The 24,134-nt window shown below is 49.1% G+C and overlaps 1 protein-coding gene across 1 annotated transcript in view; it reads right to left on the bottom strand.

Moving 5' to 3' along the window:
• The window catches only part of LOC144726687 (phospholipid phosphatase 3-like), a 65,264-nt gene that overhangs the window by 10,779 nt on the left and 30,351 nt on the right, over window positions 1-24,134 (bottom strand). The window contains exons 3-4 of the mRNA XM_078605478.1: window positions 19,061-19,347; window positions 17,989-18,046 (exon numbers count right to left, since the gene is read on the bottom strand). Coding sequence (XP_078461604.1) covers window positions 17,989-18,046; window positions 19,061-19,347 — 345 coding nt within the window. The remainder of the gene's footprint in view (window positions 1-17,988; window positions 18,047-19,060; window positions 19,348-24,134) is intronic.

Genomic DNA, 24,134 nt, shown 5'->3' with positions numbered 1-24,134 from the left:
CAGGACGGACGTCCTCTGGGGCGTGAGGACAGACAGACAATGTGGAGTTATGGTTCCACATCGGGCCACACCGCTCGACGCACAAACACAGCACTGCTCATCCGACACCAGTGCAGATCCATACAAAAGAGTGTCAAGTTTAAAAAACTAAATTAGATTATCGGCTCGATGGAATCCTCACAAAGGCGAGCTTCACCGACTTAATTGAGTTTGTGGCTGGCAAACAAAAAACACAACAAATAAATAAATAAGGATGCAATAACCATTCACACATTGAACACTTTAAATTTGGCTAATCTTTAAATCATTTCCATCGTGTTTCCTCTGCCATTATTATTTTTTCTTTCTAAATTGACTCCTTCTGGTGCCGGCGAGCCCACAACTGATATTTTGGCAAGAGAGTTGGTGGGTTTGCAAAAAAATGTGCCATTATATTCGGTTCTGACAAATAATGGAGTCGGTGCGCATTCAACAACTACAAGTGCGCAAATGCGTTACACAACAAAAAGGTCTTGCGTAAAAAAAAAAAATGTTTAAACACGCAACCTCCGATTAGCACGGTCGGCGCAGTGAGAAAGAAGTTTAACGTACATATGTACGTTGAACTTATTTCCGACTGCGCCAACCGTGCTACATGTAATCTGTTGAGCAGTTAGCACGCCGTGCTACGAACCTGGCGACCCGGGTTCGATTCCCGCTCATGGTCTAACACCAGCGACGATTATCTGAACCGGTTCTGGGCCTCCCCTAGGTCGACTCAGCCGCAAATGAGTACCTTGTACATTGTACAAACATCGCCACTAGGGAGACAAAGGCGGCCGGGCGTGGTGCTGGCCACCCACTCCCTCGTGTGCCGTGCCGGCCTTCATAGGTGCTCGCGAACAGCACTTGCCCCAACAGTCTGTTCAGGCTAAACGGGGGAACTTTGTCTTTGATGAGTGTGGGCACTGTGTTGAGTCTTCTCTATCTAGGTCATGGAAGGAAAGGTGCAGCTCTGAAAATGCTCGCTCACGCCACTGCCGGCAGAAGGGCCTCCAACAGAGGAGGGTAGATTTGGTCTACCCTTCCAAACTGGCCAGTTCCCTCTGCAGAGGTGGGACGTACCCACACGTCACCCCAACGCACACACGCAACCTTCCCATCAACCGATTGTGGTTGTACCCATTGCATCTGCTGGGTGGGCAGGGGGATGGTGCCTTTGGTGCAATGGTTGAAAACGCTGGGACCTTCAACCCAGAGGTCATTGGCCGGTTAATCTCCCAGTGCACCATTTGGTAAAACGGGCAAGTTTCTTTAAATCACCCTCGGTGGACTCGGCCTCACGTGAGTGCCCGGCGTGGCACGATCAACCGCATCTCCGATATAGCATGGTTGGCTACGTGCGGTGCTAAAAGAAAAGTTCAAACTACGTACGTACATCGGCACTGGGGAGATGAGCAAGTGAGGCCGACTGTGCCGTGTACGTGGCGCTTAACCACACCACCCAGGGCTCCTTCCTTCGTCTGCGCGCGGACACGTGCGCTATCGGCCATGCTGGTCCCCCCCTTCGTGGGTCACACTGACCCCCAATATAACGATAATAATAGAGCCCTTTATTTATCTAGGAAAGCCTTGCTGAGTCTCAATATTTTTTTTATGGTGGCCCTGCAATGGAATGCTTATCAAATTGCATTAATGAGTTTTGTTTTTCTGCATGTGGGAGGAAACCGGAGTACGCGGAGGAAAAAAAAAGGCAAGGATATTAACGTTCATGCCTCAAAACAAATGCATTCAAGAAATGTACTTGCCGTACTGCCATCTCCTGTTGGTGCCCAGCAGTTCTGGGTGTTTTGCAAATCTTTGTGCGATCCGCCAACCCTTTGCTTACGAAGCGCTGGTTCACGGCTATGCATCGCCACAAGTGGTGCTAAATAGGCGCTCACTAACAGCACTTGCTGCAATTGTCTAGAGGACTAATTGGAAGATCTTGGTATTTTTTAAAATTCTGTATATGTACAGCGGTAGGTTGTGGATGACATACACATGTATGCGCCTGTGTATGTAAGTGTGGGGAGCGGTGGTTCAGTGGTTAGCGCACCGTGCGAGGAACCCGGTGAACCGAGTTCGATTCCCAGGTCACGACAAGCATCAGTGGCGAGTGATATCTGAACTGGTCCTGGGCCTCTTCTTGGTCGACTCGGCCTTAAATGAAAACCTGGTGTCAAAGCATTAGCACTGTAGAGACAAAGGCGGGTGGGGTGGTGGTGGTGGCTGCACCACGCTTTTGTGCGTCATTCTGATCTTCGTAGGCATTCTATAAAAGGACTTGCCCCAACAGTCTAGAAGGCTATCCAGACGAGATGTGTGTCTGTAAGCATGCTTTTTGTGTTTCGTGTGTTGTTCTTCCCCCACACCACTGATTACCATGGTTGGCTACGTACGGTGCGAAAGAAGTTCAACATACATATGTGCTTCTCTGTGTTGACTGATGTACACACAAATTTCCACCTATGTGTGTGGGTGTACAAATATGTCGTTAGCGTGCGTGAATTTGCGTGAATGCACGTGTGAATATGGGCTGATCCGTGCACGCGAGTACATGTGTGTGGGTAAAACACGTGTGTTTAATTTAGCCGAGTTGATTTTCTTTCACCAGGTGAGAACTCCAGGAGAACAGGACGAGTCGAATTCGCAAGTGACCTGGGGTCACGAAAATCGACAAAAGCAAAACAAATACAAGAAAAAGTGGAGCACTGCAGCAAGTATAACTCGGTGCACTCAGAACGTGTACATGCGTACGTGCGCGACGATCTTTCTCTCTGTCGTGTGGGGGAGTAGCGTGGCGCAGCGGGTAGCGGGGATAGCGCTGCGCCGCCCTCCGAACCCCGGTGATCAGAGTTCGACTCCCGCTCACGGCCACCGACACCAGTGACGATTTGTCTGAACCGGTCGTGGGCCTCCGCAAGGTCGACTCGGCCACAAATGAGCCACTGTGGCGTGTTGTGTAAACGTTGCCACGAGGGAGACAAAGGTGGCCGGGCGTGGTAACTGGCTACGCCACAACTTCGTGCGCCGTGCCGGCTTTCAATAGCTGCTACTCGACATCATTTGCACTAACAGTCTGTGTGGGCCGTACGGGGAGGGGGAGGATCTCTTTCTTTGTATATGCGCGTGTCTGGCTTCATGTATGTATGCGCACATGTGTGGCGGGTGCTAGTAGTGGAGGGGGGGGGTAGGGACGGCGGCTTCTCGGTTTTTTTTGTTACAACTGAAATAAAATCGTGCTAAGGGGGGCCTATACTCGTAAAATAAAAATAAAAACCACTTTGATTGTAAGACGCCCATGAGCCTCCCCTGGAGCTGTTTGATTCAATTCGGCATTGTGAATAACAAAGGGAGGTCCCGGGGCCCTGCTTTGAGCCATGCAGGCTGGCGGCTTGCCGGTTCACTCGCTCGGGAGGGGACACGCACCGGAGGACCGCACAGCACACACACACAAAGGCCATTAAGTGCAAAACAGAAGTTTGCATAAAAGAGTGCGTGCTCAGCACTTTGCTCCTATTTCCATCATCATCATCACATGTAAAGTTTTGGCCCAAAGTGTGTGACAACTTGTTTTTGTAATTAAAGCTTTGAGAACATAATATTGGGCCATAAACTATATATATAACCATATATTAAACAATATATAAACTATCAATAAACTTTTCTTAAACTATCAATAAACAATATGTAAACTATATTAAACTATATATATTAAACTATATATAAACCATAAACTATATATATTTTTAATCCACTCCTGACTGCGCACGCGTCAATACTTAATTGTGCGTGGACCAGCAAGGAGTGATGAGTATCTGAACCGGTTCTGGCCCTCCTCTTGGGCGACTCAGCCTTAAAATGAGCACCTGGTGGAGTGTTATAACACAGTGGCATTGGGGAGACAAAGACGGCCTCGTACGGTGCTGATAACACCACCGCCTCATATGTTGCGCCGCCCTTTGGGGGTATGTTCGTCTTGGTGTGTGTTGGTGTGTGTTGGTGTGTGTGTACTTTGTTTCGCCTGTGAATGAGTACCTGATGTGGTGTGCAAGCATCATCACGTGAGAGACAAAGGCGGCCGGGCGTGGTGTTGGCCACCGACGCCCTATTGCTCCGTGCCAGCCTTAATATGTGCTCCCTAACAGCACTTGCCCCAACAGCTTGTGTGGACTACATGGGGGATCTTTGTATCTACAGTGTTTTTATCGCAACACTGTGTGTGAGTATATAAATTCGTGAATACATTTTCCCCTCTAATCTATGTTTTTCTTCTGTTGCCGATTGCATGTATCAATGAATTATTGTGTGTGTGTGTGTGCCATGCATCTCGTAGGCTCTTCATAACAGCAGCAGTTTGTATATGGAGAGATGTGTATGAGCGCATGCGATGCATTAAGACAAGTAAATGGTTGTTTGTGTAGAGTTAACCGCAATATATTCTTCCCCAAAGCAGCAAGATTATAATTAGAACCCACAATCAATTGCTGTAATATGATATTGCAAAGCAAACATTCTCATTATGTCCACACATCATATTTTCAAAAGGTTTTTTTTCCTCTCAACTTAACCGAAGACATTTAATTACCAACACAATCACGATTTTACGCAGTCAGCAAATCATAACTCGTACAAGAATTTACAAATAATTTTCAAGCCACTGCTCGGTGTAGGCCTCTTTCCACGCTCTGTACATTATGGGGGGTGTCGTACGACCATACCTACCCACGCTGGTCAGCGCGAGTCGGCGAAGGAGTGGATCAAGACTGGCTCGGATATCACTCGGCAGTGATGTTAGCCGTGGCCCGGGAATAAAACTTCTCTCGCCGGGGTCGGAGTGCAGCGCCGCAAGCGCTGCGCCACCGCTCAACCCCATGCGCGGTTAAAGAGAAATGGACTCGCGAGCGCGAGCCTTACTTCATTGCGCCAACCACTTCCACCTCGACGCATTTTCGCTAAGCTCTGCGTATCAGTCAGCGGTTGCAGAGTCCTCCTCTTGGGGATACGGAGGTGCGTCACCAATGTCAGATGGAAAACAAAGTCAAAAGGGGCAAATGAAGGGGAAAGCTGGGGGGGGGGAGGGGGGGTGCACCAGGGACACACGGCACAGCCCCCTCGGGGGGGACCCACGCGAGCAGCGTTCAAGGGTAACGATCGCAGTAGGTCGAGGGGGACGCGAGCGAACGGAGGGGGGGGGGTTGGGGTTCGGGGGGATGTGAAAGTTGGACTTGGCACAAAGAGAGAGAGAGCGCAGAACAGAAAATTGTGTTTGCTGCGCGAGAAAACATGAACACGGAACACGACGTTCTGGTATCACGCTGGTGCCTGTGGCGGATGCGGTGACGTGAACGTCCCAGAGTTGAGTTGCGCCACAACCTCTTTGATCCGCAGTAGGTTTTTTTGTTATTTGGGGTTAGATCGCGTAAATATGAATGTGTCGTTAAACCCGCCACCACCCGGCACAGCCAATTAGGAATGGTTTGTCACGTAAACAGAACGTGACAATTCGTTATTGGTTCAGTGCACCGGTGCGCTGCAGAGTGAGCCCACAACATTTACAATTCGAGTTCGACGTTTCTCGGGTAATTACAACCAGCCTCATGTAATTACCGGCGAAACGTCACAGTACTTGAATTGTAATTGTTGTGGGTTTACTCTCCAACACACCGATGGGGTGTCCGGGTGGTGGCCGGTTTAACGACACATTTACGCGATCTAACCCCCACCCCCCCTGCCCCCCTATATTATGGATAATATTCATCACTTAATCCTGCCACGTGTTAAATTCACAACCTCTTTGATTGCCACCCCAATCACCAGCGGCCATCCCACGAGCATCTCCCTTCCCGTCCTTCCTCTCCCCCAGGAACCCCCACACCGTGCACACCTTCTCCACTGCCGCCGCAGCATCACCACCACCACCACCTCGGCCACAGCCCATCCATAAATGAATCGCATTTGCAGTTTGTTCTGTGCGCGAGCACTTTATTAACGCTCATTAGACGCGACAGCCGTTTGGCTCGCGCGAGCCGGCCTCGCTCCACGTTCACCCCCGGGTGCTCGCGGGCGCCAGCGCACGCTCCGTTACCGGAGCGGCCCCAAGCCACCCGACTAATTTACCGTTTCAACAAAAGAAGGGAGTAAGTAAATAATATATTTTTTAACAGTACGCGGCGGCGGTTTGATGCCGCCGTGATGCAATGGTCAGCAGCGCACTGGACTTGCAACCCGCAGGACGCCGGTTTGAATCCATACCTTGGCGACGACGTTGAAACAACGATGCAAATGTCTTAAATTCCCCTCGAACAGACATTGGTAGTTCCAGGCATGAAATGTTGGTTGCCACCATTAGCTTCAAGCAACACACAAAAATGTGTAGAAAACGCTCGGCCTTCGTGGATTCTGCAAAAACCATCAGCAGTTTCCGAGGAGGTACATGGTTTTCTAGCACGTATAATGTTTCTGTTATGATGATGGGTTTACCCTCTTCCTGATGAAGAACGCTTGTGTTGCAATAGAAACGTAGTTTTTTGTTATTTTCTTTGAACCTATCTACGTGACTTTACCGAAAGACTCAAAGAATCTGGGTTAACAGATTTGATTTGTTGACACCGTTGTACCCAGGACTGCACCAATAAAAGACATTCTGCCTAGATTCTGATCCATTGTTTTGAGGGGTTCACAAACAATTGCGCAGCTTATTGTCTGTGCATCAAAATGTTTCCTCTGATGTGTAAACGTGTGTGAACTTTCTCTGGGTACTCTGGTTCCCCCCGCCTCCCCCCACGAAGCCAAACAACTCATTCATGTAATTGGCCAAACATCCCGATAATGGACCCTCCTGGAAAATAATCTTGAGTAAAATGTATTGGGTAAATAAAGGGCAATATCATCATGTGTGTCTCACGATTACAGAATTGTATAAAAGCCAGGTGATATACTGTATGCGAATGCTTAAACTGGAATTGTATCGAGTATTAATGTGAACGTGAATACAAGATCATTTGTTCGGCATATTGTTTACAATTTGGATTTAAATGTGACCGTATCTCCAGACGCTGTACAGAAACAATGGGGATATTTATTTTATAGACAGATAAAGGCAGCCGGTCAGAAACAAAACAAATACATTATTGAGCCTCGATTCAACAGGGGCAGGGAGCTGACAGCACGGATAGCAGGCGGGAAGGGGAGTTCCAGACTATGGAGGCAGCAGAGGAGAATGAGTGAGGGAATCTAAGACTTAATAGGTCCAAGCCCTGCATAGGCCAATCCGTTTGGGTCGTAAGAATCTGCTTATCTATATAGTGTACATTATAGTTGAGTATGTATAGCAATGTACATACAAAGTGAACAAATGGTATGTGTACCTGATACTTCAAAATGCGTACGAGTGTTTCGCGTGATTTTTAATTCCGCGTAAATGTCTGCAGTGTGTGTATATAACTACTATGTGTAGTATACGCTTCAAAGGAATTAAACAAGGAAGGTCGAGAGGATGACTTGGGACGTTTCTTCGGCTACTCCGAGGATCTTCGATACATTCATTTAAGCTGCCTGTTGGAAACTTTGGCATTTTCACCGAATTGTAAGAATTCTAAAAGGTGGTGTGACTTGGTCAACAAGCAATGAGGCCCCCTACCACTGCAAAGGATCTGTGGGGATTGTCATTGCTTTGGCGTGAGGTTGGTATGCATGTATGTATGTTGTATGTATGTTGCATGTATGTTGTACGTATGCGTGTTAAACTTCTTTTGCATCATACGTAGGCAACCGTGCTAATCGGAGGTTCCGACGGGAGGGTAGTGTGGCTCCCATTTTATAGGGCAGTATGGTTAAAATGTCTACTCGTCATGTCCTCATAGTTGTTTTTGTGCCGATTTCTATTTTCTTCATTGCAGTTCTTTTTGTTTTGCTTTCGTCATTTTGTGGCGAGCCAGGTGACCCCTTTTAAGACGAGACTCACCCCCTGGTCTCTTGAGTTTTCGCACCTGGTTAAACAAAGTAAACTTGAAACTTGCAACAAAAACGTCCTCCCCCTTCCTTGCCAACACACAGAATGCTAATCTTTAATTCACAATTTCCGCATGTCGCGACTGCACCACAGCTGCTTACATATGATAGCAACGCTACTAATAATGATGTGTGGGATTGATGAAGACAAATATATGATTTCCGACCTAATGTATATTTTCCTCTCTGGAAGTTAAAGTAAACTGGTGAAATGCCTCCTGGTTTGATGATGTCTGAGAGAGCAGCGCTCAGGAAACTGCTCCTCAGCCACAGGCCCCACTCCCTCCCACTTTGGCCACTTGGATTTGCTGATGTGGAGGCAGCTCATGCACATTCAACGAAAACTAGGAACACTTTAATAAGAAATCTTAAATATTTAACTGCCACTGCCCGTTTGTCCCGGTCTAAAAAAATACACTTGGATGTATAAACAATGTACAGCCTGTTTGAGTTAAGCATTGTTATGCTGTTCTGTTTTTAATCACGTTAACCAGATGGGGATTTTTTTTTGCTGTTGTTCGTTATGGTTCTTGCTTCAAGTTTGGGCTGTGTAGGCCTGAGGCATTTTCCGCCCAAACCCTACAAATGCTGCGTACGGCCTCACAAGCGACAGCCCTCGACGCAAACAAAACGGCCAAGCCGGTGCGCACGCTCGCTCACACACTCCCTCTCGCACGCTCGCTCACTCTCCACAGGAGCCCGCGAAGACCGTCAACCATCGTTCTAGCCGAGGGGCATTCTCTGGCTGTGAAGGTTGACAGAAAGGGGGCATTGTACGGGAAAGTAGGAGTGGATCCGAACTGTATTAATCAGCAACAGACCAGACAACATCTGACCTCACTCCCATATTTAAACCCCGACAATCAAGAGCCTCCCCGCTCGCTAAACGTATCCAGTTTAAACAAACGATGACAATGGGATTTTTTTGTTGTCATCGTTGTTCACAGTAAGACTCAAGGCACTCAGGGAATAAGCGAGGGCGGCAGCTAATGGGATTCGTGAATTGAAATGCCGGGTTGAGGGCCATCTGGGCGGGTGGCGGGGGACGTGCGGCCCGGTTTGCGTGCTGCGGTATGAACGTGGCGATGCCACTTTAATTACCGACAACTTCACTGGGTCTGGGGCTCCCCACATTCACCGATCCGCGCCGACCAGCGTGGCGAAGTATGGTCAAACAACCCCCAAGACCGACACAGCATGGGGAAGGCCTTCATCGAGCAGTGAACTGATAATGTGCTGTACATTTATTTTCAGCGCTACTAATGTAATCGGCTACAAATGTTACTCGAGGTGTATTCAATCAAGTTGAATTATTACCGTTTAATGGCTGTTATTGCAATCGAGTTGAAATTTTCTTAATGAATACACTTTTACACTGTTTTCACTTCCCAAGAACATTTCTGTTCAATGTTAAATAATATTTTCATACTTTTCTGGGTTTGTACAATGTTTAGTTTTACTAAGTTGTAGAACACCTGTTGTTTTTTTACCTGTGTAATTATTTCTGTCGTACATATATCTATAATCTCAGGTCTCCTTTGAAAAATATATTTGTAGCCACAATGGGCTATAAAGCTAATAAAATGAAAGGAAATTGCCTAACGACTTGGGAATTAATGTAAGAAATTACTTCCGTGTACAACTTGTGACTTTCCCCCGATTTTATCCCACGCTGTTGGTGTCATGTATGCATGTTGAACTTCTTCTGCACCGTACATAGCCAACCGTGCTAATCGGAGGTGCGATTAGCACAGCAGTGCGCGACCTTCCTCTGTACGAGAATGGCACACGGAAGTGGATATCACAGAAATACTTCTGCGATCCCTTGAAGTGCTTTCTAATCCACAGACAAAGCAGCGGCATTCCCCCCCCCCACTCAACTCGCAACACTTGAGAACACAATTTGATCACGGGTGACTGCCTAGATTCATACCCAGGAACGTAGCCGTGCTAGCTCAGCACTGTGACCTCTCTTGAGCCACCTCCAGAATTGGCTTGAAATATTGATTGGCATTTTCCTGTGGAAAATGACAATAGCACGGAACGGGTCTCATTTATTTATACTTTCGCCGTTTCGTGCTGAACGAACTCCGCGTCGTAAGCGGAGGAGGTCTCTTGCCAACAACGTCTGGCAACACGGCAGCATTTTGTTTAACAGCCCATGACTGTTGACGACACAAGTAACGTCAAAGCCAGTCCAGAGCGCTCCTGCGGAAACAAGTACCGCTCGAAAACATTGGCTAAGAAGGCCAATAGGCTGATGGGCTAAAAAAGAAAGAGAAGGCAATTTAATTTTTACGTGGAGACTTGGGACCTTTGTCGACGTATTTATTTATTTAACGTTAAATATGTCGTACGGAAAATGGAATGCGGCGTACGATGTATAACATCTAAAATAAGCACTAGAACAGATGATTTCAATGCATGCGAGAATCAAAAGTGGGCACGATAGAGTGTTGGAATAGAACAGTAAGCGGATAATTTATCTTATTAGGTAACTGAACGCCTGGCTGGGATGTATCGTGTCATAGTTAATGTGGGTAACAGATGCAGAGACTGGCGGGGGACAGCGCCCATTTGCGACAAGCACGTTGCCGACCGCAGGAAAACAACGGACCGAGGACGAACATTCCGTCACAAAAATACCTCAGAGGGATCGCAAAAGCATTTTACAACAATCCACGCCAGTGGATAAGCCCCTTTAAATTTTCTTCATCAGCTATGTGTGTGTTTATATGGCTAAGCACACACATAGTGGGGGAGCTGTGGTTGTAGCGGTTGGCGCTCTACGCTATGGACCTGGCAACCCTGGTTTCCCTTCGCGCTTACGGCCAACACCAGTGGCGATTATCTGAACTGGTCCTGGGCCTCCCCTAGGTCGACTCCGCCTCAAATGACTACCTCGTGCAGTGTGTAAACGTCGCTACTAGGAAGACAAAGGTGGACGGGCGTGGTGCTAGCCACCACCCCCCTTCGTGCGCCCTGTTGGTCTTCATGGGTGCTCGCGAACAGCACTTGCACCAACAGTTTGTTAAGGCGATACGGGGGATCTGTGTATTTTTATACGCACACGTACACACAGTTGATAGTGCACAGGGGTTCCCAGTGGCCTGAGTTTCCCGGTCATGGCAAACATCAGTGACAAGTGGTATACCAACCCAACCGGGGCCTCCCCTAGGTCAACTCGGACTCAAATGAGAAGCTATTGTGGTATGTGAAAATAATAGCACTGGGGATTTAAAGGCGGTCAGGCTGGCCACAGCAGCCCCTCGTGCACCATTCCGGCCTGAATAGGTTCATGTTACATGAAGCTTATTTAGCTTTAACATTATTTACCATGTTGAAACTACATTTACTTCAAAACAAAATCTGAACTTTTTTTCTAAATCCTGTTCTTCAGTCGGATACATTATTCGGAAGGACATTTATTTAAGACGATGCTTCCCCACCCCCCCGCACCCCCCCCCCCCCCCCATAAAACCTTTTTTTTCATGAACGGCATTCAACCAAAAAAGGTATACAGCAAAGATGCAGCACTGCAATTGCTTGTTCTACGCCACTGCTGGCAGAAGGGCCTCCTCGAGAGCCCCTCTGAGAAGGTCATTGTCGCCTACTATTCTGCGCTGGCCAAACGTCTTGTAAGAGGTGGCAGTTGCTACCTCGGCCCGCACCGGTGGGAGGATGAAGCAGCGACTAATTGGCACGCTTTGTTTACGGGACAAACCTTACTGGCCGTGTCGGGTGGTGGAGGGTTACGACACATTCATCATCATGCGATCTAACCCAAAAGCCTTTATGATGAGTTACCCACACTTTACCGCACAGCGCAGGAGGAGATTTGCCCGTCGTTTCAGCTGCAGCGCCGCGAGATGAAACCGATGGCTTCAGGACGGTGGGTCCCAAATTGTGCTACCCATTACACCGTGGCAGCATTCCCCTTTCATCAAGCGGCTTTCATTCAAATAAAGGGCACTCATTCCAATGCGTTTAAGAAGAAAGAGCTTAGGTCACAGAGCAATGCTGACTAACTGTGTACGGTGCTCGCTTGACTAAAGCATCTGACTAGTTCTCAAATTTCCGTGGAAACAAAACCAGCATGGCATTCCAAAAAGGTTTTGTAACAAAAGTCATAAAAACAGAGGGTGGTGAAAGAAGGAAGCCATAAAAATTCAACCAATAAATAAGCTTACATTTGTTTTTTTCCAAGTGAGAATTCAGGACTCCTATGTTAAGTACGCTTAGTTGTTCATAAGATGAATAATAATATAAAAAAAGTGTTGGCCGCATTAAATCTCAGCGTTACATAAATTATTACGCAGGAGTTTTTTTTTACTTGGGTCAGAAAGAGTTCCTTTAATAGGATTAAAATTAATGTCTTAAGTTCCCAAGTTAATGTGGCACTGGCTTTGTAAACCCTGTCCTAATTATCACATCACAACACTACGCAACATCTGTGTGCGTGAAGCAGCAGGAGTAAAAAAGCGATTTTCCTGCTCAAATTAACAGCAAGGCAGTGGCCCCGTCTATTCACAGCCCTGGGCCACTGGTGGAAACTACACGTTCCTATGCCGAGGACAAGACTATCCATAGGACAGCCACTATTAAATTCCCCACAAACTGGTACATATCTTATCGACCAAGGAGGGATGGAGAGCTGAGTCAATCCCAACCAGGATTTGAAAGAGTTATTATTACATAACTCAGGAAATAAACATCTCCATTCTGATTCTCAATTTAATTCACGATCTTCCGATTGCGGGCCGCTCACTCTACCGCCGAGGTACTTGACCAGATGCGCTTCTGCGGCCGTCTGGAACGTTCTTCCTTCCGATATTAGAAAGCCACTGGAGCTGTGCACTTTTAAATCATCTAGATTTACAACTCATTTCCTGAGAGCTGCTTTTTTGTTTTTAGTTTGTTGTCCTTCCCCTGCACCTCCGATGAGCACAGTTGGCAATGCAAGTTGCGAAAGAAGTTCAACATACATACATACATAAAGAACATTACTAATGTCATTCCCAGTAAATTACAGGCACAGACACTACCCTCAGGTGGGACTTGCAAACCGTTTGACTCCCCTTCGCAAATAAACTTTCGCCTTTAGTTTTTTTTTATTTTGCCAGTGCCGCTGCCATTTAGCCTTTTTGGATCCTTCAAGCCCTCCCTCCCTCGCTCCCTCCCCTCCCCCCGCTGTCCCCACTTCCAAATGCCTTGGCAAGCAGAGGGATTCCTCAAGGAGCAGCGGTGGCAAGCGCACGCCAGGAGCTAGCGAAGAAGAAATCGCCGTCCCGCTCCTGGAAATTACTGACCTTTGCAAGAACGGCGAGCGAAACTCACAAATAAAGCCGGCTTTATGTCACGCACATGGCCCCGTTAGCGTGGATGGCCAGTCAAGTATTCGGCACCGCTGGTCACTGAGCCAGATCGTTTGCGGACGAGCGTTGATCATGTCACCAAGTTGGTACTGTCTTATATATTCACTCTCACCAGACACTCACCTGACGCCCTTCAGATACTCATCAATCACCGAACACTCCCCTGATACTCACCACCAGTCACTCACTTGACACTCAACACTTGAGACACTAACAACCCCTCACTCACCATGCACAGAATGCTCATCTAACATCAAACACTTACAACTCATACTCACTTCTCACATTCACCAGAAACTCACCACTCGCCTTACATTTATCGAACACTTGTGTGGACCAATCAGTTTCAAGGACAATGCGTATATTATCATCGTGTGTTTTTTGTTTGCATTTGACTGCAGGTATTGTGGTTAATGCAGACATGAATCCTCGTAAAAAGGTTTCAGTTTTGTTGCCAGAAAAAAGGGGAAAAACCCTATTATTATATTTTGGTACTGGCAAAGGAGGTCCAATGATGATACTTCCCAGGTCCTCACACTGAATAGAACCAACACTCACCGGACACTCACTATTCATCACAATCGAGGGAAAGTGAACCAATTCCAGCGATCATTCGGAGTGGTCAGCGACAAGACGGGGTAGACAGAAAAGTGGCCAGCAGCGTTTTAACAAATACAGCCCGTCGAGAATCGACACAGCCACGATCAGTGGACTCGGAGACTTGGTAATTTGAGGAGCAAAGCAAATCTACTCGACATCAGTGGCACTTGGCAGCAGCCAAAACTCATTGCTACTGCTGCTTCTGGGGGGGGGGTGGGTGTCTACAGGGATTTGGGTGTTGCTCACTTCCGGAGCCGTCATTTGTGCCTCGCCTTCGTGCCGGCTGATAACGGCAGGGCGGCCTGGAATTATTTTCTTTTATTCTGCACCATTCTGCCGCCGCAGCCGTCGCTGCAGCACGGGGGGAGGCTGCCTGCCCAGGATAATGGCCGTGGCACAGTGGTCACCGGGGGGAGGGGGGGGGGTGCTGCTGATTTTGCAAGCCGTGTGAGAGAAGAAAAGAATCAAGATAAATTCAACGAAAATTGGAAGTGAGATAAGAAGGTCGGACACCGGCAGTGCAGATTTTCTTTTCATCAACAAGGCAACGTACGGAGTTTATGTGCGTGGCCGCCGCACAGCTGGCTTAACCTCTCTTTATCTTTCGCTTCGTTGACGCAAATGAAACCCGACCGGGGCCCAAAACGCTGCAATTTGGACGCATTACATCAAACCGACTACAAAGCGGGGTGTCAGGAAAATTCACAACAAATTTGATTAACATGCGTGAAATGAAGCCGGCTCTTTCTGGGTTTTTTTTATTTTGTTTTGCTGAAGCGTGCACGGTTGTGGCTGCTGTGTAATGTTACCGCCCGTAAGAGAGAGAGAGACTCGATCAGAGGTTATTGCGGGTAAACTCTTGTCCAGTTCCCCCCACTCACCACAAGCTCTGCCACATATCCTCAATCATCTAGACCTAACACTCCTCAACCCCACCCACCCACCCACCATCCACCCACCCCTCCTCTCTCTCTCTCTCTCACACAATGCCCCACCGTGACCTGACCTGGCACACCATCCGCACGTTGTTCCAGGTCTGGGCATAATGACAAATGGCCAGAATCTGTACTTCAACCACTGCTGGTATCGTAGGGGGCACATCCCTTATCCTCTCCCGAGTCAGGAAGCAGCGCGTCAGAGAATCGGCAAGGATGCCTGGCATGTAAACAAAGGAACTGTTACAAATGTCTCGTTTTGTTGATCTGAGCAGATGCTCTTTCCTTTTGCTGGAGGACACAGGTGCATTTTGAGGATGGTGATAACATTGATGATGAAGCTGGTCAGGTGGCTTACTTGACCCTTGGGTCATATTGCAAGCAACTCCGGCGAGTTGTGCAGTAACTGACGAGTCAAACGTTTAATTAAACCCTCTTCCTAAAAATGAATCGATATGCCTCATAACGACGGCACTAGCGATGAATGATGAATATTCATTCATGATGATCAGGATGAATGCTGATGATGAATGATGATTACAATGTTGATAATTAGGAATGAAATTTAAATTATGATCGCAATGATGACGATGGTGATGATGATGACAATAAAAGTCAAACACGAGCATCGCAGTGATGGCAACGTACTGCTGGTGCCGAGCTTGTCATATGAAGCTGTAACGATCGCCCGACATGAACAGTCACCCCCTAAGCCGCTCAACTCGCCCACCAAGGAAGACACACGAGCCGCCTCCTGCCTTGACCCCACGAGGTCGTAGGTCAAAGGTCGAGGGGAGATTGTGAAACGTGGCAATGAGCTGCTGTGGTGGGGCTCAGCTTTATGGGAGCCGGGGGAGGCTAGGGGAGGGTGGGGGCGGGGGGGGGCAACCAGACTCTTCCAATTGCTCCCGAGGGAGCAGGTTTCTTGCTCATGTGATTCCCACACAGCAGGACCCACCTCAAGGGTCATCCGTTTAAGGGAAAATGACTCAATCCTGTTATGCCCTCTTTGGCCAATGTTGGAGCAGAACCACGCGCACCATAAAGTATTAACACCGATTCAAGAGTCGAAGAGTGAATCTCCGCTCAAATGAGCACTGACACGGTGCTCATCTCCTATTTACAGCCCTGAGGCAGTGGTGGACATTTCATATTCCTATGGTGGGGGCAAGTCCATCCGCTGTTCATTTCCCCACAAAATGGGATTAATTGTATCTACCCTGAAAGCATGATGGGCTGGGTCATTCCCCAACGAGGATTTGTACTAAACACCTTCCAATTGCGGGCCGTTAGCTCTACTGCCGAGCTATCGATTTCCCCGACTTTTTGTAAAAGTTTTTTTTAAAATTAACGAAAAGTTTGTGAAAGCCTGGGTAACGAGAGTTTATATTTTCACACACTAACATCTGCACGACTCCACGTTGCGTAGATTGTGGCTGAAAAACATCATATTTCTTCATAACGGTTGCAGGGTGAACAGCTTCTAAAGCCCTCTGCTCTGGAGAATAATGTGCCGGGGCCCAAACCGCAAGACTATTATTGACGATTCTATTATAGGGCAGCATATATGACAATTGTGGCATGTTTAAAATAAAACATCTTTACTGCTGAAAATGAACATTATTATTCACCATAGCCTGAACATATACCATTTGCTATTTTTATGGTGGGGGGGGATGACGTATAATAGTTTTAAACAAGATCTACGAACCTGGTTTTCTGCGAGACACAGTTTAGTTTCATAAATTTTCAGAGCAATCATAAAAGTTACCCAGCAAAAAATACCAGCTGTGCTTTCCCCCCCCCCCAAATGCAAACCTTCAAGGGGGTAGGTATGGGGGGGGGACATTTCCTTTTCCAGGGCAACATTAATACAGTTTAAAAATGGGAAGTTATATTTCCAAGCAATTTAACTGGTCCCCTCACAAGCTTAAAAAAATACTGCAATAAGTCCGCACTTTTTTGTTTTCGAAACAACCCGGTATCAAGCGCTCTTATACCAGATCACCTTGCCCCCCCCCCCTCCCAGCGCCCCTCCAAACCCTAACCGGCACGGCAGATCCATTTACCGCTTAGCTCGGCGATCCATGACGGGGTTTTTTTTAAAAACTCCCCGGCGGCAAGCGTGGCGGTCTCCGAAAGTGACCGAACGCATTTCTGGAGTGGGCCGCTCTTCGATCACCCTCCGATAGCCACACCTGGGCGGCGCTGGGAGCTCGAATGCGCATGTGATAGATGGCCACGTTAGGCAGTGAACGGTGTGCTGTTTCATGGAGCTGTGGTTGAGTAAATGAGAAAACCCTCTAAAGATGTGCTTTCGTAAAAAAAACAAAAAAATGTCAGATCGTGTGCTTTTTATATTTTTGGTTGTTTACTATGCGGTGTAGCTTAGCCTCCATTGGAGCCACATGAAATACTGTTAGGGCAACACGTCTACTGCATTTAAAAGATCGCAATTAACCGAGGGAAATTACTGCCGTTCTTCGTACAGGTGTCGTAAATGCTCGACTCTGTGAGCAGTGGAACCTGGCTACCCACAAAGCGAAGTGCTTTCCGAAAGTATAAATTATATGTTCTGCACAAGTTTATGATAGGACGTGAAAGGGGAGCGCTTTTATATGCCTTGGCTGCCCTGTGGGAGTCTGTGTTTCTATCTGTGTGCACATCCGTGCGTCTCAGTCTGTGCGTGTAACACTTTGCGAGTGTGCCTACGTGGACGCTTATGTGTGGTGGCGAAGTGGTTAGCTCACTGCTTCACCTACCTGGCCACCCGAGTTAGATTACCCGCTCACGGCCAATACCAGCGACGGTTATCCGAACCGGTCGGGAGACAAAGGCGGCCGGGCGTGGTGCTGGTCACCCGCCTCCTCGTGTGCCGTGCCAGCCTTCATAGGTGCCCGCTAACAGCACTTGTCTGTTTAAAGCTAAGCGTGATATCTTTATGTGCCTGTGCGTGTGTGTGTGCGTGCGTGTGTGTGTGCGTGCATGCGTGTGCATGCCTGTGTGTGCGTGCGTGCGTGCGCGTGCACGTGTGTGGTACTCACAGCAAGGAACACCATGGAGTACATTGCGAAGGAGGCATGACCAGAGAAGAACGATTTCCTGTAACCAAAAACAATAGATTACATCATTAGCGCGGTATGCATGCCCTAACTTTATTCATTAATAACCATTTTTAAACACATTTAATTGTAAGCAGATGGTACAGCAGAAAATGTACATATTAAGTCAAGGAGCTGGCTTCGAAATACACGTCTCTATGAGTGTCACACGCAGTTTAATAACAGAGAGCCTCTACAGTTCAGATGGTTCAGTGACTGTGATTTGGCTCACGATGGCCGTGTCAGAGCATGAAGCCAGAAGCTCTGAGATCCTGGGTTGAATCCAGGCATCCTCCTGAGATTAAACGGAGCTGAAATTGTGAAAGTTTGACAGTCTCGTCCCTTTAACCAATAAACATTAAATAATAGAAATCAACATTTGGGAAGTTTTATTTCAACGCTGATTGGTATCCCCCCCCTCCCGCCCCCCAAAGGATTCCAATTGCGCTGTCATGAAACGTGGAATCCATTAGGAAATGTTGCAAAACAGTGTGTCCCATGGATCAGAGAATGCACTTTCCCTTACAATCTGTGATGACTCTGCGTGCCATGTGACCATAAAACCAATATTTGTATTTCTCAGACCTGGACTTATGTAGCCAAATTTAAGTGCAGAACAAAATAAAAAATTTCGCTTTTTGTGTGTGTGCAGTCATCAGGTGACCAGACTGAGACCATGAACTCCCTACACTGGAGAAACCCGCAATTAACCTCCAGCGGCTGATACTCGGCTTCAAACCCAGGCCTTCAGCGGCAGTGGAAAACAGCGTTCTAACCTTTGAATCCACCCAGCCACCTCTTGCATTGCATTTGTTGGAGAAAATGTGCCGATATCGCCATCATCGTGAACACTTCTAAGAACTCGTTTAATTGTCGGTGGCGGCGGCGGTTGAAACTCGGATTTGAACCCAGCCTCTCGGCAGCGCCAGCTCGGTGCTCTGACCTCCGAGCGACCCGGAAGCTTCGTGTCCCGCACGATCTGTTTGACTTTTTGCTGAACATTCAATGGCAGTACCTGGCCTCGGTGATGACGGCCGGGTCCCCCGTGCACACGACCCTCGTGATGTAGCCCTCGGAGCAGTTGTAGAGGGCGCGGTCGGGCTTGCACACGTCCAGGAAGTGCGGCCGCAGCCGGCCCACCGAGAACTTGGCGACGTCCGTGAGCGACTGGTTGACGGCGCAGCCGAAGAGGAAGGCGCCCAGCGTGCGGTAGAGAGCGCCGGGCAGCGAGCCGCCCCTCTTCAGCACGGGCGGGCAACGGTGGCCCAGGCAGCAGGCGGCGCACAGCTCACCCCCGATCACCTGCGCGGGGAGGGCGAGGACGACCAGGTGGAGGATGAGAATTATTGGCGGAGGTGAGGAGGGTGGAGGGGGAATCATGATGAGTGGGTGGACGAGATGGAGGAACAGAAGAAAAGATGGTGACGATAAGGAGGAGGAGGAGGAAGAACAGGTGGCATACAGCTCGCCCCCAATCACCTGCGCGGGGAGGGCGAGGACGACCAGGTGGAGGACGAGAATTATTGGCGGAGGTGAGGAGGGTGGAGGGGGAATCATGATGAGTGAGTGGACGAAATGGAGGAACGGGAGAAAAGATCGTGATGATAAGGAGGAGGAGGAACAGAAGAGAGGTGGGTGATGAGGGTGAAAATGGAGACAGTTAAGAGGCCAATGAAGAGAAGAGAAAAGGTCCAGGAGCAGGATGAAGGAGGAGGATGCAGGAGGATGAGGTTGGAGAAGTGAGAGGGAGAATTGCAGAAGAAGCGGTACAGACAATGAGATGAAAAGCAGCAAGAGACAGAGGGGAGAGGACGAGGGTGAGGATGAAGCAGAAACGATGAGAGCAAGAGGGAGGAGGATAATGGAGGCAAAGTTACAGACGGAGGAGGTGAAAGTTGGAGGAAGGCGTAGGGCGGAGGGAGTAGGAAGAGGGTGTGGGTCCAAGCAAGAGAGGGAGGCGTGTGGAGCAGGGGTGCGGGCAGAGGCGGCAAATGTGAATGATTAGCAAGTGCATGTGTACCGGTGGCACGCGAGCACCTGGCCATTAGACCGTGTCTTTAATAATCACCCACGGCTCCTTGGAAGCTGGAGCAAGGCGGCAGGGCATCCCAAACCAGAGTGGCTGCAGCCCACCAGAGCACGTTTTCCAATGCTCGGTCGTGGCCAATTCATAACGACTTAACTTTCACTGGAATTAATAAGATTGGCAGACGTGCAAAGACAAGATCGTAATAAAGCACAAAGTAGCCGTAGTCGTAAGAGTGTCCTCTCTTTAGAACGCGGTAGGATCCTATTTAGTCTAAATGTTTATTTTTCATCGGATAAAATAAGTTACAATGTCCATGTTAAGTCAAAGAGCTGACTTCATAACACACGTCTCTATGGGTATTGTATGTATGTACGTTGAACTTCTTTCACGCCGTACGTAGCAAACTGCGCTAATCGGAAGTGCGGGGCGAGAACAACAAACTAAAGGCAAAAAGCAATGCACTGATGGATGAAGGCATCCCCATACCCCGTTATAAGTGAGAGTCGAAAGTGCGGCTTAAAACTGCAAAAAATGAAAATTTAAAAAAAAGTAGGTCAGTAAAAAAAACTGAGAGGCATTTTAACAACTTTAAAGTCAAAGTTATAATCGATGGTTACATACCCAAAAATGTAGGAACAATTCAGCCAGACGTGAAGGCATTTGATAAACATATCCCGACAAAACACAAGATTCAAACTGACCGAACAAGGAATTTAAATGGAACAAAATAGTTTATAAAATCTAACACAGATGCAATATTATTCCACGTATAACGGGGCATCAAACATGAAAGAGCATTTGCTAAATATAGCGTTGATATATCCTGCATAAACCCTGGAAGTTCCTGGGGGGAGTGGTGGTGCCATGCTTACGACCAACGCTGCACCAAGATACCCCCCTCTCAAGCCTCAACTCGAACGGACCACTCGGCGAACCGTCTTTTTGCGCTCGGTGTGTCGTCCTTGCCCCACACACCTCCAGTGAGCACTGTTGGCTACATACGGGGCGAGAAAGGAGTCCGAAGTACCGTGCGCATACGTACGTCCCCACCGGGATGGTGGAGCGTCGCCGAGCACGTGGACCCAGAGGCCTTGCCACGGCCGACATCGGCGGGCAAGCGATGTCCAAACAGTTCCAGGGCACCCTCACTTCACCAAGCCGCAACGGCCTGCAGCATGGTGAAGTACGGTCAAACACCCTCTGTCCCCCCCCACCCTGCACCCTCCCGCCTCCAACACGGCCCACACGGCACGGGGGAGACCTTCATCCAGCGGTGGCTCGAGGAAAGAAAGGGCTGCAATCTATTAATGCCCTTATTATGGAAACCCTTGGCTGTGGGGGAGCTGAATAACGCGGGGGCGCACGTGCAAACACAAAACTCCCCGTGCGTTCTGCATCTGATGCAGGAGCCCTTTCATGAGGGGCAAGCACGCATGCACACGTGCGGCCCATTAGTTGTGGAGCACGCCATTATTTGTAAAGGGGTTGCTTAAATATGAGGGGGGGGTGGAGGGAGGGAGAGAAAACCACTTTTGATCTGCCACTGTAGAGAGGGCACGGATGTATTTCCATCTGAGACGGGGGGCGAGCATTGTGTTCCCCTATCGCTCTCTTTGCAACAGCTGTCCCTCTGGCGCCGCGGTGGCGAGATGTTCACAACCTCGCCTGGTATGCAGCTCGTGGGTTCGATCCTGAAACTGACGCCTGCTGTATATTTGGAGTGTGCGTGTCGTCTCGCTCACCGTGGTCGCGTGGATTTTTTCTCCGGTTCCTCTGGTTTTTCCCCTCCGCATTTAGAAACATGCTTCTGAGTATCTGGCTGCTGTAAATTTCCACATGATAAGCCACTTCGTTGAGATATCACTTGTGGCGAATTCGCTTCTAAAAATTTCCATATAGCTCAACGGGACCTTACCTAGTAAAATCAAAAAAAGTTTAGTTAAAAAGATTAAATGTAAAGATCCCCAGATAGCCTTTTCACAGATTGTTGGGGCAAGTGCTGTTCGTGAGCGCCTATGAAGGCCGGCACAGCACACAAGGGGGTGGGTGGCCAGCACCACGCCATACCGCCTTTGTCTCCCCAGTGGCGATGTTTACACATCACACCAGGTACTCATTTGAGTCGACCTAGGGGAAGCCCAGGATCGATTAAGATAATCGTCACTGGTGTCGGGCGTGAGCGGGAATTGAACTCGGGTCGCTGGGTTCGTAGCGCAGGGCGCTAACCGTAGCACTATCGCTCCAGATACGTACACGAGCAGAGCTGCTGTGCAATGGTATAAGTTGAGTAGCTACCCATTTTACAATACGCACGAGGTCACTGATGTTTTGGTTCAACAGTAAATGCAATCAAGAAACTCTTGTTGTTCCGTGTCTCCACATACGAATACAAATATGTCTTAGTCTATCGGCCTTCCAGACTCATGTTGAACGGCGGAATTTCTTTAAGCAAGAAAACCGTAGACCGGCTTCGACCTCCTGGGTCTCATCAGCCAGAGTTAAGCTTGTTAAGCAAACTCTGCTGGGTTACCAGATGTTATTGGAAAGTGTCCGCCTTCTAAACTGTGGGGCCTTGTTCAACGCAAAAAGCTGAGGTAAGGAGGCGATCCAACAAAGAAAGCAGCTCATATCTTGCAGACACGTATCTAGGATGCGTGTCTCGGGCTGTCTGGCATCAGCTTGGAGTTGCATTCGTGGGAAAAGTGCCCCAATAGAGAGTCAAGTGCGCCATTATAGAGCTGCAATGATGTGACTGTGCCGTCACTTGCATAGGTTTTGATAAAGTCAATGCACTCATGTCACTGCGGTGCTACAATGGAATGCTTGAGCGTAAATGTAGAGTTTCCTCCTTTCCTTGCTGATATTTCAAGTCGTGTCAGGCACCCAGAGACACAACGGCTAGGTGGCTATCTACAAGATAACAGTGGCAGTATTTGTTTTTTTTGGGTTCTGTCTTCTTTAAGGAGGTGCAAGAATCCGGAGTGGACACGGGGAGCGGTCAACGGTATGAACGTTCCCGCTAAGGAGCTCCTGCTCCAAAGACAGCATTTATCTGAAGCGCACCATGCACGCACACACACGCGCGCGCGCACTCGAGTTTACATTTTTCTCCAAAATGATAAAACGCTCGTCAGCCTGGCATTACCCAGCGGTTGCCGTCTTGCAGCAGATAAGCCAAGGTCAGGACCACAGCGTGGGGAGCGTGCCCCTGGGCAAGGGCTAACCAGGGAGACACTTCGCTGAGCCGTGCCCCTGGGCAAGGGCTCACCAGGGAGAGACCGCGCTGAGCCGTGTCTCTGGGCAAGGGCTCACCAGGGAGAGACCGCGCTCAGCCGTGTCCCTGGATAAGGGCTCACCAGGGAGAGACCGCGCTGAGCCGTGTCTCCGGGCAAGGGCTCACCAGGGAGAGACCACGCTGAGCCGTGTCCCTGGGCAAGGGCTCACCAGGGAGAGACCGCGCCGAGCCGTGTCCCTGTGCAAGGGCTCACCAGGGAGAGACCGCACTGAGCCGTGTCCCTGGGCAAGGGCTCACCAGGGAGAGACCGCACTGAGCTGTGTCCCTGGGCAAGGGCTCACCAGGGAGAGACCGCACTGAGCCGTGTCCCTGTGCAAGGGCTCACCAGGGAGAGACCGCACTGAGCCGTGTCCCTGGGCAAGGGCTCACCAGGGAGAGACCGCGCTGAGCTGTGTCCCTGGGCAAGGGCTCACCAGGGAGAGACCGCGCTGAGCCGTGTCCCTGGGCAAGGGCTCACCAGGGAGAGACCGCACTGAGCCGTGTCCCTGTGCAAGGGCTCACCAGGGAGAGACCGCACTGAGCCGTGTCCCTGGGCAAGGGCTCACCAGGGAGAGACCGCGCTGAGCTGTGTCCCTGGGCAAGGGCTCACCAGGGAGAGACCGCGCTGAGCCGTGTCCCTGGGCAAGGGCTCACCAGGGAGAGACCGCGCTGAGCCGTGTCTCTGGGCAAGGGCTCACCAGGGAGAGACTTCACTGAGCCGTGTCCCTGGGCAAGGGCTCACCAGGGAGAGACTTCGCTGAGCCGTGTCTCTGGGCAAGGGCTCAC

The sequence above is a fragment of the Lampetra planeri genome, chromosome 24 (assembly GCF_965212315.1).
Source record: "Lampetra planeri chromosome 24, kcLamPlan1.2.h2, whole genome shotgun sequence".
Lineage (NCBI taxonomy): Eukaryota > Metazoa > Chordata > Hyperoartia > Petromyzontiformes > Petromyzontidae > Lampetra > Lampetra planeri.
The sequence above is the reverse complement of the archived record's forward strand: the minus strand, read 5'-3'. Positions and strand labels throughout refer to the sequence as shown.